Source organism: Podarcis vaucheri (assembly GCF_965113315.1).
Source record: "Podarcis vaucheri genome assembly, chromosome: 11".
Taxonomy (NCBI): domain Eukaryota; kingdom Metazoa; phylum Chordata; class Lepidosauria; order Squamata; family Lacertidae; genus Podarcis; species Podarcis vaucheri.
Genome location: NC_138749.1, coordinates 40,464,820 through 40,478,171, shown reverse-complemented (window position 1 = coordinate 40,478,171; position 13,352 = coordinate 40,464,820). Strand labels below are relative to the sequence as shown.

Sequence of the window (13,352 nt, the reverse complement as noted above, 5' to 3'; positions counted from 1 at the left end):
AACCACATATTCTTGGATTCGGTTCCTATCATGAAACAAGTATTCACTTCCATTCTCACTGCTGTCCACACTCAAGCTCTTCGTGTATTAAAAATAATAGAATGCAGGATTCAATAGACGCATCCGCATTACGGGGGGGGGGGGGATTTAGTAACATGCATGTTTTGATATTTGCTAATTTAACAAGTTCCATTTAGAATAGTTATAGATGCAAAGTTAGAGATTTTGCGTTTGAATGCTTGTCTGCTAGAAATGTTACTGAGCCCAATTCAAAGTGTTGGTGCTGACCTTTAAAGCTCCAAATAGCCTCGGCCCAGTATTCCTGAAGGAGCTTCTGCACGCCCATCGTTCAACCCGGACACTGAGGTCCAGCGCCGAGGGCCTTCTGGCGGTTCCCTCACTGCGAGAAATGAGGTTATAGGGAGCCAGGCAGAGGGCCTTCTCGGTAGTGGCACCCACCCTGTGAAATGTCCTCCCATCAGATGTCAAGGAAATAAACAACTATCTGACTTTTAGAAGACATCTGAAGGCAGCCCTGTTTAGGGAAGTTCTTAATGTTTGATGTTTTATTGCTTTATTATTTTTATTATTATTCTGTTGTGAGCCGCCCAGAGTGGCTGGGGAAACCGAGCCAGAGGGGCAGGGAATGAATGAATGAATGGCTAAATAATTATTTATTTATAGGTTATGTATTATTTTTTGTTTCAATGAATTATCAACAGAATGCCAATTAAAAAACAACAACAGATTTTCTTAAACCTGTTTATACTGTGATAGCTAGAGAAGTTCGTCACCGATGCCTGCTTTTGCTTCCTCCAAGAAAATGTCTCACTGACGAAGCAGTCCCTCTCAAAGGAACCATGTACAGTTTCCTGCACGTAGCCACCTTTTCTCAGAAGATGTCAATGTTACTAAATGGGCATCGGCGGGGGGGGGGGGGACCATGTTTTTATTCATCAAATGGAACTTGGCAGATGTATCTGAATTATCATTGTCATGTTCTGTCAGACGCATTGCAGTAAATCTTCATTAGGGATAAAATATTATGGCTAATATAGCACGGCAGTTAAGAGACAGAGACTGCTGTCTTACCGCAGCAGATGCTGCAACTTTCCTCATCCCTGACTGGCTATGCTGTCAGGGGCTGATGGGAGATGCAAGTCCAAGGGCTTCCCTATGCACACATCTAATTGAATTCAGCACAGATTACACTGCAACTTCAAGTTGTGCCATCTGCTATGAATTCGACAGGAGGCCTCATGGCAAAGGACTCCTCTCCAGCCTCAGTCTCCCATCTATAAAATGGGCATAATTATGACCTAATTCGGAAGGTTGCTATAATGGTTGCAGACTTTTAATATATAAAAAACATTTTGAACACTCCAAAGGGCTTTACAAACGCCAAGTGTGGAAACTGCGTGTTCATGCTATGGTAACCAGGACTGTACTTTATGATTGGGGAAGGAAACGTGCAAAAATAAAATTATTTCTATGCAAGTTGAGACACAGGTTTCCTCTTAGCTCTGACAATGTTTTATTTGAGTACATACCCTGAAGTTTGGATATACAGGCCAGATTTTTCTTTAAAAACCAACGCTTGATTTTTATACATGTAATGCAAATTTAGTTTTAGGTTTTTAAGTTTTGCTTTTTAAAAAAGAAAAAAATATGTCATGTAACAAAACATCTTCCATCTTTCATACAAAATAACACTTTGGTTTCCTTTTCCTCCCCGCTGCTAGTAGAAAGCAGTGATAAAACTTTGCACTGTATTTAGTGGTTTGAGGTATTGGCTTACAAAAAGTTGCATACAAAGACCCATTCCCCTCTCCCACCTCAATGCAAAAATTCCAAAGTACACTCTGACAGCTAATGCTCTGCGAACACTTTATTACACAAATTACATTCAGCTTCTGAAAATAGTGTTCTAACAGTATAACCATCTAAAAATAAGACATCCTGGAAACACACAAATTCTCGAGGAAGAAGAAAAACCATTTTAAATAGAGGCTTTAAAAATCTTTCCCTCAAAGCAACAGAATGCTAGTGATTTTCTTTAAAAAATAGGAGTTTTAGCAGCTTTGTTTCATTGTGGCACTAAATTCTCTCTGTTCTGTGATAGGTTAAGGGCATTGAATGTGAAAAGGCACAAAAGAAAAAATTGGAACTGAAAAAATGCTTTCTTAAAGCAGAGGCTGGGACTTATTTACAAATATAGAGAAGGTCCCTAACTGAAATGAGCAGATACTACTACTTTCAAAATCATTACTGCAATTAAATGGGATTGTTCTGCTTTATTAAAAGGTTCACAGAAGACAATGGCACTGATATGAAATGGTCACACTCTAAAACCAAACTGAAGCCAAAGGGAGGGGGCGAATTGTGTACAGTCGCACAAAGGACTAGTACAGTTTACAATTAAATACACAAAATCTTAAAACGTGCTAAATCCGGCAATCTTTGTAGAGTCATACAAGGTAGAAATCAAAGGCCAATTTCAGGAAGATGGAGGTATCGCTGGAGGGTGAGGAACAGCATCTTCCTCTTCTGAATCTGTGGCATCGTCCTCATCTTTTTCTTGGTCGCTCCCTTCCGTACTAAGTCGGTCAAATCCTTTTCGACTGTAGCCTGCACGGCTTGCAAAGAAGTTCCCAAGATTGAGGCCTCCACCACCTTTTCCTGAAAGTGGAAACACACTTTAAGAAAGTGTTCAATGTGCCCATTACTCTCACAAGTTGCTACTTTGGATCATAATGCTTTTTGATTTCCTAAGATGGCAGCTGTGCTCGTTCAAGAACAGCAGCTTCTTAGAAAACCTGTTGAGGTCAGTATAAAGTGACTCACAGAATAAGTCCTCTGATCTGCTTGTTGGAATCAGCTGATATCTTCAATTCTGTACATTTCCCCCATCATGCCTTCCCTTGAGAGGTGTGACATAGTCACAATACAGGATTGGCTCTCTTAACTATAATAGCCTCCATCTTCTTCTCTGACCCCCCCTTTAAAGTTAGCTCAGGGATTATTTTGAACTTCGGCTGAGAGAAATAATTGCAGTCATTATTTTTCTTCATTATATAAAGGGAAGATTTGCAGAAGATCAATTTCTTAGTATTGTTCTGTGTCTCTAGGAACACTCTTGTGTTCCTCATCAAACCAAATCAGCCGCTCCCCAAGGCTTTACATGGTAGATAAGGGGAAGACTCAACACTATCACTACAGCATTCTCCTAAGGAATAGCTGCCAAATTCATTAGCAGAGGACAGACAATTTGTACTAGGCAGGAGGCAGGCAGGCATTTAACATCTAATGAAGAGAATCAATGCAACACTCACTTGCTAGATACATCTGGGAATATCTCACACAAGAGCCCATAAACACATAGAGAATACTTTCATGGATCTTTTATTAAAAATAAAAAAAAATTATTGTTATTCTTTCATGGGTCTCTGACTTCTTAGGAGTGTAACACCAGATTGTAAATGAAGGACTATGTTTATGTCCAGCCCCAATTGGCTGTAATACCAGCTTATGAAAGATTCTCACAATAGACATCATGTTCAAGTCTCGTACGAGGAGCGGAAATGATGTGGTGTTGCTACAGTGCCCGGACTATTTCCTGCCCTCATCCTTGGTCTTTGCTTTCCCTTTACTCACCTCTAAATTTGCCCAGGATTCCCCCTGAACTTGAATCAAGTTTATGTTCGGCATCAGCTATAAAAATGAGACATATTGCTACATCAGGAGCAAGCACCCTCAAGCAGAATTATATTATCAACACACACCAGAAAATAAAGCAGGATTTGTGCAAATCAAGCTATGTGGAAGAGAAATGGAATTGAAATGGCAAAGTCTCTGTTGGGCCTTGGTGGTTTTGCTGTGTCTACAGCTGAAAAGTAACAACACTATTTGTAAATGATTCTGTTCTGCCGCTGACTATTAGAATTTTACTTTCACATATCACCCTAGACTGTAAAAGACGTGGAATCTGGATTTGCCCCAATGAGAAAATGAATTAAGTTCTAAAAGTGACTTCCCTTAAAATTACTTTTTTATTTTTTAAAACATATGTTTATTGAAGATTTCTTGGTTTACAAAAGTATGTGCAATGTCTCTTTTTTCAAGTTACATTTTCTATAATCTTAAAGCCCTCATTAAATCTATCATAAACTAGACAAACTTAGTGAAACCAAGCTAGCCTTTCAAGACATTAATTCAAAACATGAATTCAAATATTTCCAACAAGGTTTACTTTTGAAAAGTCATATCCATAGGGAAAAACTACATAGTAGCACTTGTTTGGAAACACCGTGCGTCGCACTGTTTATATATTGAGCTATATCCTACTTGCAGAATTGCTTCTGGTATTTATAAAATGTTCCCCATGTGAAAACTACCTAAGCTTACAGGAGCTAAAAACTAGGGCAAATCCAAGTTATTGAGGAACATGGGGCAAGCACACTAAATAGTCTCTGAAGCGCCCCCCCCCCCAGAAAACCCACTGCAATTTTTGTACCATTTTGAACAATTTCTGTTCACTGTCTCTTGGCAGCTGCTTTGACAGTTTTTAAACAACAAATAAGAGTTCTTCCTGATGTGATCCAGCTAAAAAGGAAGAGGTAGCTAACCTGGAGTTTTCAAGATGCTGTTGAACTACAACTCCCATCAGTCCCAGCCAACACAGCCAATAGTCAGGGATGATGAGAGCTGGAGGACCCCAGGTTAGCCACCTTTGCAACAGGGGCCATGAAGCCAGCATAGCATGACAGTGTAGCTGATCAGATTTGGATAAGTGACAATATCAAAAAGAGCAAGGCAACGTACTCTGCCCTCATCCTGAACGGGCCAAAATGCGGAACAGGTGCAAGTTCCACCTGAGATAATGTGAGAAGTCCCCTCCATTATTTACATATTATTAGCAAATGCCTGTAATAAGGCCCCTGAGCGAGTCTTTAGTAAAGCCAAATAGCTTTTCAGTGGTGGTGGTGGTAGATTTTGAGCAGACACTATTAAAGGAAGCTCTTTCCTCTCTTTCCTCCTCTATTCTGCTCTAAGCCAATTCCTCATTATGAACGAGAAGGGAAAGGCCACAGAAAGTTGATGCAGAGTGTAGAAATGGCAGATGGGAGAAGGGTTAAGCATGCCTTCTTCCTGTCCCTTCTGCACTCAAAATCCCACTTGAAGGTTTCCTTGCAATTATTGCATGGCTTTGTTTACAGAGTTAGCTGACGGATAGGTCTTAACACTTGGTCTTTACTCTGAACCGATAAAATGCTGCTGCTGCTGCTGAACATACATCTACAATAGGTAAGTTAATGGGTGCTGTTACTCTGGGCTATTTGCAAGCATTAAATTATAGAAATTTAAGAAAAGGAAGCAAAGGGTTATTTGTTTTAGCCCATACAGAAGGAATTCCACATCAAGGGAGGCCCAGATGGATTCTAAAGAGTAAGTTGGAGACATCCGAAGGAGAGAGAGCTTATTCAGAGCCAGCACAAAAGACAGCAAGACCACTCCATAATTGGCTGCGCTTTCTTCAGCTACCATTTTGAACATCCCAATCTTTATGAACTCACAAAGTAAAAAAAACAACAACACTGCCCCCTGCTAAAGTACTGCAAGAAAATTTAATCCGAACAGAGAAAGGAACATAAAAAGCCACTTTCCGAACCAAGAAAGCCAGAGATACAGGGATCATGGCACATCTTACTTTTGTCTGCTCAAATTTGACTGCTGCACAGTAGTGGGGAAATAAGCATCTCACACAGTTTTATTGTGCTGTTTCCATGAAGGTTTTGGACATGAAAAAGGATTGTTGTTACCAATTTAAGAGTTAGCTAATTACCTCCATAGATTCTTGTCTTTCTCCACCGGATAAATACTGCAATTGCCAAAAGGATGACGATTGGAATAATTAGAAGCGTCGTAATAAGGACAACAGAAACTCCGGCGCTGGCCTGCTGGACCACGGGGTGCTTTTCTTCTTTCTTTAACAATTCCTTTGACATGGGTTTGTTTGTCAGTCTGGCTTCTATAACAGCCTCTGCTTCTTTAAGAAAAGAAGGAGATTGAACAAAGATGAGGTTTGTCACGCTGTGCATATGGACTCCACGGGAATGTGGAAGTTCACTTCATAACATGTATTAAAAAATGGGGAAAAAGTGAATTTCTGTTTAAGGAGGATGGCACTGATCACCAATGGCCAAGAGTCAGTAGGCAGAGCTCAGAGCTTCTTTGGAGGAGCTGCCACCCTCTGCCCTACAGACAACCTACTCCGGGACTTGAGCTCTCACTTGCCCTTGTTTCCCCTCCATGGTGGAGCGGAAACCAGAGGGACTGTGGGCACCACCCTCCTGGGCCTGGACCAAGGACTGCCTCATCTGGGACTCAACAAGGCCCCGAACCCATTCTGCAAACCTTTCCAGGGCCCCTCCCAGTTACCATAGGAAAAATACCAAAGGGCATAAATACAGGGCTCACGGATTTGAGGCATCTTGGTGGGGCTGTGACATTGACCTCCCAGCAGGCGTGCCAGGTCCAGAGGGCCCAAGGCTCTTTGGGCCCCCTCAACCTTTTTTAAAGGGGGCCAGGGGCTCCCATTGTTGAGGCTGAACGCCGAGCCAAGCGCAGTGATGTCAGGACATTGTGTGACTTCAGGATGTTGTGTCAGGCCCCCTCAGTGTTCTTCTGAAGATGGCGCCTCTGCCTCCCAGTTTGGTGGGGAAGGACCCAGACGAGTCCTCCAAAGGGAGGGAGAGGGCTGACCACCATTCTGAGTTCGGGTATGATGTCTGCCCACCCTCTGGGAATAGTAGGCAACAAATGTACCTCCTCAGAGTAGGCAAAGCTCTGCGGCCTGGCTCCGCTAGTGAAGCAGAACGGCTTTGCTTCAGCCACTACCTACTCAGTGCGATATCCTCTGCAGCCTCTTTTCTAGATGCAAAGGAAAAAAACTTCTTTTGTGCCAGGTGGTACAAAGCAGACTGAGCCACAACTACCTCCCAAAGGAGCGCCTCTGTTTTTCCCTCAGGAGGCTTTGGACCAACTGCTCAGGCTTTTTGGCAGGAACTAGGGGTGCGGGTGGCGCTGTGGGTTAAACCACAGAGCCTAGGACTTGCCAATCAGAAGGTCGGCGGTTCGAATCCCCGCGACGGGGTGAGCGCTCCCGTTGCTCAGCCCCTGCTCCTGCCAACTTAGCAGTTCCAAAGTGCAAGTAAATGAATAGGTACAGCTCCGACGGAAAGGTAAACGGCGTTTCCGTGCGCTGCTCTGGTTCACCAGAAGCGGCTTAGTCATGCTGGCCACATGACCCAGAAGCTGTACGCCAGCTCCCTCGGCCAATAAAGCGAGATGAGCGCTGCAACCCCCGAGTCAGCCATGACTGGACCTAATGGTCAGGGATCCCTTTACCTTTAGGCCACAAAAGGTCCTAACCTCAATTACGTGAAGCCCCCCGGAAAAGTCCCTAACTAATCCTTAAGAGGGGAAGGGATAACGAAGATGAGCAGGGAAGGGAAGAGAGTAAAGGGTAAAAGTGAAATTAAATAGCTCCGATAAAAGGGTCAGGTTTCAGGAGTCTGAACAGCCCCCCTGCCAATTCGCTCACAAACAGAGCCAGTCTAGGAGGCAGGGGGGCAGCAGATCTTCCAACAAAGCTCAGAGCTCTGTCCACTGACTCCTGCAGAAGTTGTCATCTCCACTAGTCACTGCCACCTGGAAGCCTCCTGTAAAACAATAATTAGCAGCAAGTGCAAGATGCTGAAAGACTGGTTGCCATAGAAGGAAAGGAACAGGAATTATAACTTTCAAATGAAAGACAAGCAAAACAGACCACACTGCAATCAACTGCATGTGCTTTCATGTGCATTATGTCTTATAGGACTAGCAACTTCTAGATCACTTTTTAATAGATGTGGCCACACACACACACACACACACACACACACACACACACAGACCCTCCTCCTAGGCAATCATTGACTTTTGCAGTTGCTACGCATGGGCAAATGCGGTTTGTGTGAAGGAGTTCGATACATGATGGACTCCATAGTCAAGGCTCATTGAACAAGCCAAATTCCAACACCTGGAGGAAAAGCTATTTGTCTAAATCCATTATTTGTGTGCCAAAAGAATCGTATGGCTTATTTATCCTCATGACAATTTTGCAACGTTAAGGTCCCCCAACAATCCAATTTTTATAAGTGAGCTTTCAACTCTCAGTGAGTTCACAGATAAAATGGAATTTCGAAGCTCATTGTTGTGAAGGGCTGCTTTGGCAACTCTCATCCTGGCATGACAATTTCAGAAGGTGGCCTTTGGCTGCCACAGCTGGGCAAGGCAGGAACTGCCAGATCTCACAAGATGTCTGTCCTCGTGAGATTTCAGCCCTGCCATGCTTGTGTGCTAATGCAGTTTCTTGAAAAGGATGTCGGGGTGGGGGGGAGAGAAAGCTTTGGAAAAAGATGTTGCTTGGTAACTTTCAAATGCAGTCAACTCATCAGTAGCAGTCCGTATGATGCTGTTGCTCTGCTCTGGCTTCCCAGTGCCCAGCATCACTGCCAGTTGCCAAGAGACGAGAGTAAGAAGCAGGGAGCTGGGTGCAGTGTGTGCTCATAAGACTGGCTTCACTGCTACAACCACAACACACTGAGCTCCCTCTGCCTCGCCTATCTCCCTGTCAGTAACTGTCCCACTAACCACTACTACAGCCAACACTGGTTGCAAAGAGTGGTTGCAAAGAGTGCGCACCGACCCCTCTCGCTCTCCAGGCTTCAGGAAGCTCTGCGCAACTCTCGGGAGACCGGCTCCGAGGGTTGTGCAGAGCTGCCTGCAGTCCCGCCCCGCTCCCGATAGCGGTGCAGAGCTGCCTGCCATCCCGGGATCAGCGCAGCTCTGCGTGGCCACCGGGAGCCGGGGGCGAAGCCCCGCCCCGCTCCAGATGGCGGCGCAGAGCTGCCTGCTGTCCCGGGATCAGCGCACTTCTCCCCATCGCCAGCCCCACAAGCTCGGGGGACAGCGGGGAGGCAGAGCGTGCCTTCCCACTGTTCCCCGACCTGGTTCTTCCAGCCCCGCACCTGGGGGGGAAAAATAATTTTTTTTCTTTATTTCCCCCCCAAAAAACTAGGTGCGTCCTATGGGCCGGGGCGTCCTATGGGGCGCAAAATACGGTACTTTGAACACGTCCTCACTCTCCTCACTGGGAGGTAGGAGATATTAAGTTCTTTTCAGTGGGAGGCATTTTGGTTTCTCTGCTTTAAATTGCATGTATGTGTGTTGTTTGCAACTATGTTAATTAGCTTGGATGTACATTCAGAGGTGGATTTAGGGCAGCACGACTGGTTCCCCCACTCAGGGCACTGAACCAAGAGGTCACCATCCTGCCTTCTTCCCCAAGCCCAGTAAGTGCTTCCTTCGGGAAGGAGGCATGAGGCCAAATTTTGGCCTTGCACAGGGCATGATTTTACCAACCTTGTGTACATTGATATCTGAAAGCATGGCCCATTTTTTAAATCATATTTTAGGAAGTATTTAAAACATTAAAGAGATTCAGACTTCCTTTTCTTGCCTTGTTAAGGAAGCCCATAAATAGGAACTCCTAAGATCATTGCTGTCAGTTGCCTGAGCTCTACCTTCCTTAGCATAAGGAGATTCGCCATAACTCTTAGTGCTTTCGTATTTAGGAATAACAAACACAACTGAAAAATCTTGACAGCATTAAAGTTTTAATTTGCTTACACAAGTGCTTTCCAGACAGCTATTTGCACATAGAATCCATAGTGACTATTAAGTTGAGGAAGATCCCCAAAACATATTTTATCTTGTTTATAGTAAAACAAGGCCATCACATTTCCCCCCAAGGCAGTCAAACTGAGACAAGGCTAACCTTTTATTTCCTGTACCTCAATCCCAGCCTTCTTGACAGACCGATGCTCCATTTCTGCAACACACACACACACAAAAAACAGTTTTTAAGCCCTTGTGATGTGTGTGATTCATAGAGGTTGTAATGGCCACCATTTGTGACACACAATTGCCTTTACAAGCCTGCACTACTTAGAAGATTAGCAGGGCTGGTCTTAATTGGCAATATATGCAAAATCTATGGGATACAGTAGCTAAGTACTCTCTCTCAAAACTCAAGGGGTTTTCTGCCTTTGTAACCAGTATAGTAACCTCGGGGTTAAGTATGACTTGCGCACAAACCAATCTGTTAAAACGGGGGTGAAACTGGATTCGGATACTGGGGCAGATCCAGAATTGGCTCACCTACCACAGGCCACCTGAGATGTCATGATGGCTTCATCTCTAGGAAGAATCATCCTGATTCTTCCTTTGCAGCCACAGCTTCAGAATCAGCGCTGAATGAAAGCCCCACTTTTGGCAGGGATCTGCTCCATTAGGGAGCTCCTGAGACGAGCCAGTTCCAGCAGGGCTTGCATTCAGCGCTGGATTTAAATTCTGCTGAAATCAGAGGAAAAATGGGGAATGCATTCTAAGGCTCCTGGTTGTTTCTTCTGCAACTGAGGCTTTACCTGTCCCACATGCCATATCACACGTGGGGCAGGTGGGTATGTATGGCTGGTGGCTTCGCAGGCCTAATTTGATCTGTGGGCCAGATCTTCCCCATCCCTCAGATAAAGCACCATCTTTCTTAGATGAGTACACTTCACCACATCTGAAAATTCTGCATCAAGGAAGCCCACGCCCTGTGCTCAAGATATATTTATGAACATCATGAAAAACAGAATCTGCCCCTCATTTGCACAATATATTCCCAGTTAAATACTTTGGCATAGGCTTGCATGGTGGATGGCTTGGAAGAAATGACTCAGTTTTGCAGAGCACAGACACTGTCCACTGAAGCTGAGTCTTAGTGGCATTTTGATTCCAAGGCTTTGGCTGGCAACACCCCGGCATTCAAAAACCTCTAGTTAACATCAGATCCTAAAAAGACTATGCAAGAACACTTACATATTATGGCGCTATCAATATATTTGGGAAAGCTGCAGATAACATCGCTGCTGCTCCATTCCTTTAGACATTAAGATTTATTACCTTCATACATCCTTATTCTTCCCATTGTAGCTGAAGACTACACTCTTAATCATACAAGAAGCCTTTTGTTTTTTAAAGCCACTAAACCGAGCGAATTGAATGAAAATGGCAAAGATGCTCATCTAGGGGGTTTACTGAAGAGACAGACAAGAAGTTACTGTCATAATGCAGGAGTAGGGAAACGTCTTTGGCCAGTGGGCCGGGGCAGATTATTTTATCTCCCATGGGCCAAATGTGACAGGTGGGCAGTAACTTAACATCTCTATGATGTTAGGTGATGCCGTGCTTTGAAGTTCCAGTTGTTAGGACTTCAAAGCAGAGAGCAGCACTGTCTGAAAACCACTGCAGGGGTGCCTGAATTGAGCAGAAATTTATTCCTGTTCAGCAGCTGATTAAGTCCTGCTGCCTTGGCTTTGCAATCCTGTCCCCACCAGTGATGTCACCAGATGGGCGGGTATGGCTTGGGAAAAATTGCTTTGTAGACTAAACTGGACACCTTGGTGTGCCAGGACTGGCTTACAGGTTGGATCTTCCCCACCTCTGTCAAAAGGGATGGAATCGTGTGACAAGTGCTGAATTATCTTATGCGTATTTACATTTGTGTGTGTTCACACTCAGTCAAGAGAGGAAAATATGGGACCTGTTGTTGGGAACAACAGGACCACCCCTCATTTCTGAATGTGAGTCAGTCAATCTTTATTGCTGCAAACATAGGTCAAAACAGAATTGTTCATGGAATTGCTGCGTGTTTTACACCATTCTCTAACAAGAGCTATTTTCCAAAACCTTAGTCTTAGTGAAAAAGCTGAAGTTGTGGGTATTTCCATTGAAGAGGAAATCAGTTTTATCTGGTACCAAACCAGCCACAGAGATACTTAGACACTTCAAGTCAGGAGCACCTGTATGGCAGATGCAAGTGACCATTGCTCAGCAGCTCACCTGAGTCATAGCTACTGAATCCACCCTTGAAAAGGAAGAGGGGAGGGAATAAGGAGTGCACAGACAAGCAACTGACCAACTGCCAGCAGTCAGGGGTAAGTGGGATGGGAAGGGACACAATTCTGTATTTGGGGTGATGGATGACACTTCAGAATGGAATGGTAGTGGCCCTGATTGTGTCTTATTATTTTATGCACACAGCCTTGGGAATCCTTCTGCATCAAAAACAGAGCAGAAATAAAGTAAATGGCATATAAACCACGCATATAATAGCAAGCAGTTGCATTTGTGGCTCTAAATGTTGCAAATGGCAAACAAGTTCACTTTGCAATTTGTACTTAAAATATATAAATCTCATCTGGCTTTGTTTCATTCTGACTGGTGGTGTTATTCTTTGTTTTACTGTTTTTATTGTGGTTGTATTCTGCCTCAGATGCTTTTTTGGGGACGAGATTGTAAAACAAACTTGGGGGAACCCCTCCTAAATAAATAGTATACAACAGAACTGTCAAACGATTTGTGAGTTTATACCTTTAAAAAGCACAGAGCTACTGAAGGGGACACCGTCAGCCAAGGTTTAATGACCAAGTGGCAGCAAATGTTCCAGCGGGAGCAACATATTTAGGCTAACAAGATGCGAAAGTGGCTTAGGAGAGTGAAAATTAAATCATTCAGCCAGTGGAGTGACTACCATTCTCAGTTGACTTGTCAAAGGACATTAAATGCCAGATGCTGAGGGACAAGATGGGGATGAAGTGATCTCTAACAGGAGAATATGCCAGGCATGGCAGAACAGCATTTAATGCTGCAAACCATCTTGGTGAACCTCTAAAAGGGCAAAAATTGACAAGCGAGTCCTACATCCCTCCCCCTTACTAATTAAAAATGAATTTTAAAAATCAGTGGGCTGCAGCCAATCTTAGTTCTACTTAGTGCTTTTTTAAAAAATGAAACAAAAATAGGTGTCGGTACTCTCCATGAAGTTGTTACAGTAAGTGCCACACTTTTAATATGTAGGGGGTGGGAGGAAAGGTGCTGGTACTGTGTACCCTGGAGTACCCCCAGAAAAAATCCAACTAAATAGCGATAGCCAACTAAATAATTTCATTAGAGCAAGGATTTTTCTTTGCACCAGAAAACTTTCTCCTCCGGTCCCCTCCCAATGACTCACTTGTGCCCTCCCTAAATTTGCTCTGGAAGATTGGGGGGAACCCTCAAAACCTTATTCTGTGAACCGCCCTGAGACCTGGGGGTATAGGGCGAAATATAAATTCAATTCAATTCAATTCAATAAAAATAAATAAGAATAAATAAAATAAAAATAACTAAAATAAATAAATAAAAATAATAAATAAATAAAT

The 13,352-nt window shown here is 43.7% G+C and overlaps 1 protein-coding gene across 6 annotated transcripts in view; it reads right to left on the bottom strand.

The window, feature by feature from the left end:
• Positions 1-1,870: 1,870 nt before the first annotated feature.
• The window catches only part of PAM (peptidylglycine alpha-amidating monooxygenase), a 122,706-nt gene continuing 111,224 nt past the window's right edge, over positions 1,871-13,352 (bottom strand). For 3 of the 6 annotated variants that reach the window (XM_082191417.1, XM_082191422.1, XM_082191418.1), the window contains 4 exons: positions 9,881-9,934; positions 5,843-6,046; positions 3,655-3,711; positions 1,871-2,679 (listed from right to left, as the gene is read on the bottom strand). In XM_082191417.1, the coding sequence (XP_082047543.1) occupies positions 2,498-2,679; positions 3,655-3,711; positions 5,843-6,046; positions 9,881-9,934 (497 nt within the window). In that variant the 3' untranslated portion in view covers positions 1,871-2,497. The remainder of the gene's footprint in view (positions 2,680-3,654; positions 3,712-5,842; positions 6,047-9,880; positions 9,935-13,352) is intronic. The other 3 variants (XM_082191419.1, XM_082191421.1, XM_082191420.1) reach the window with 3 other exon arrangements.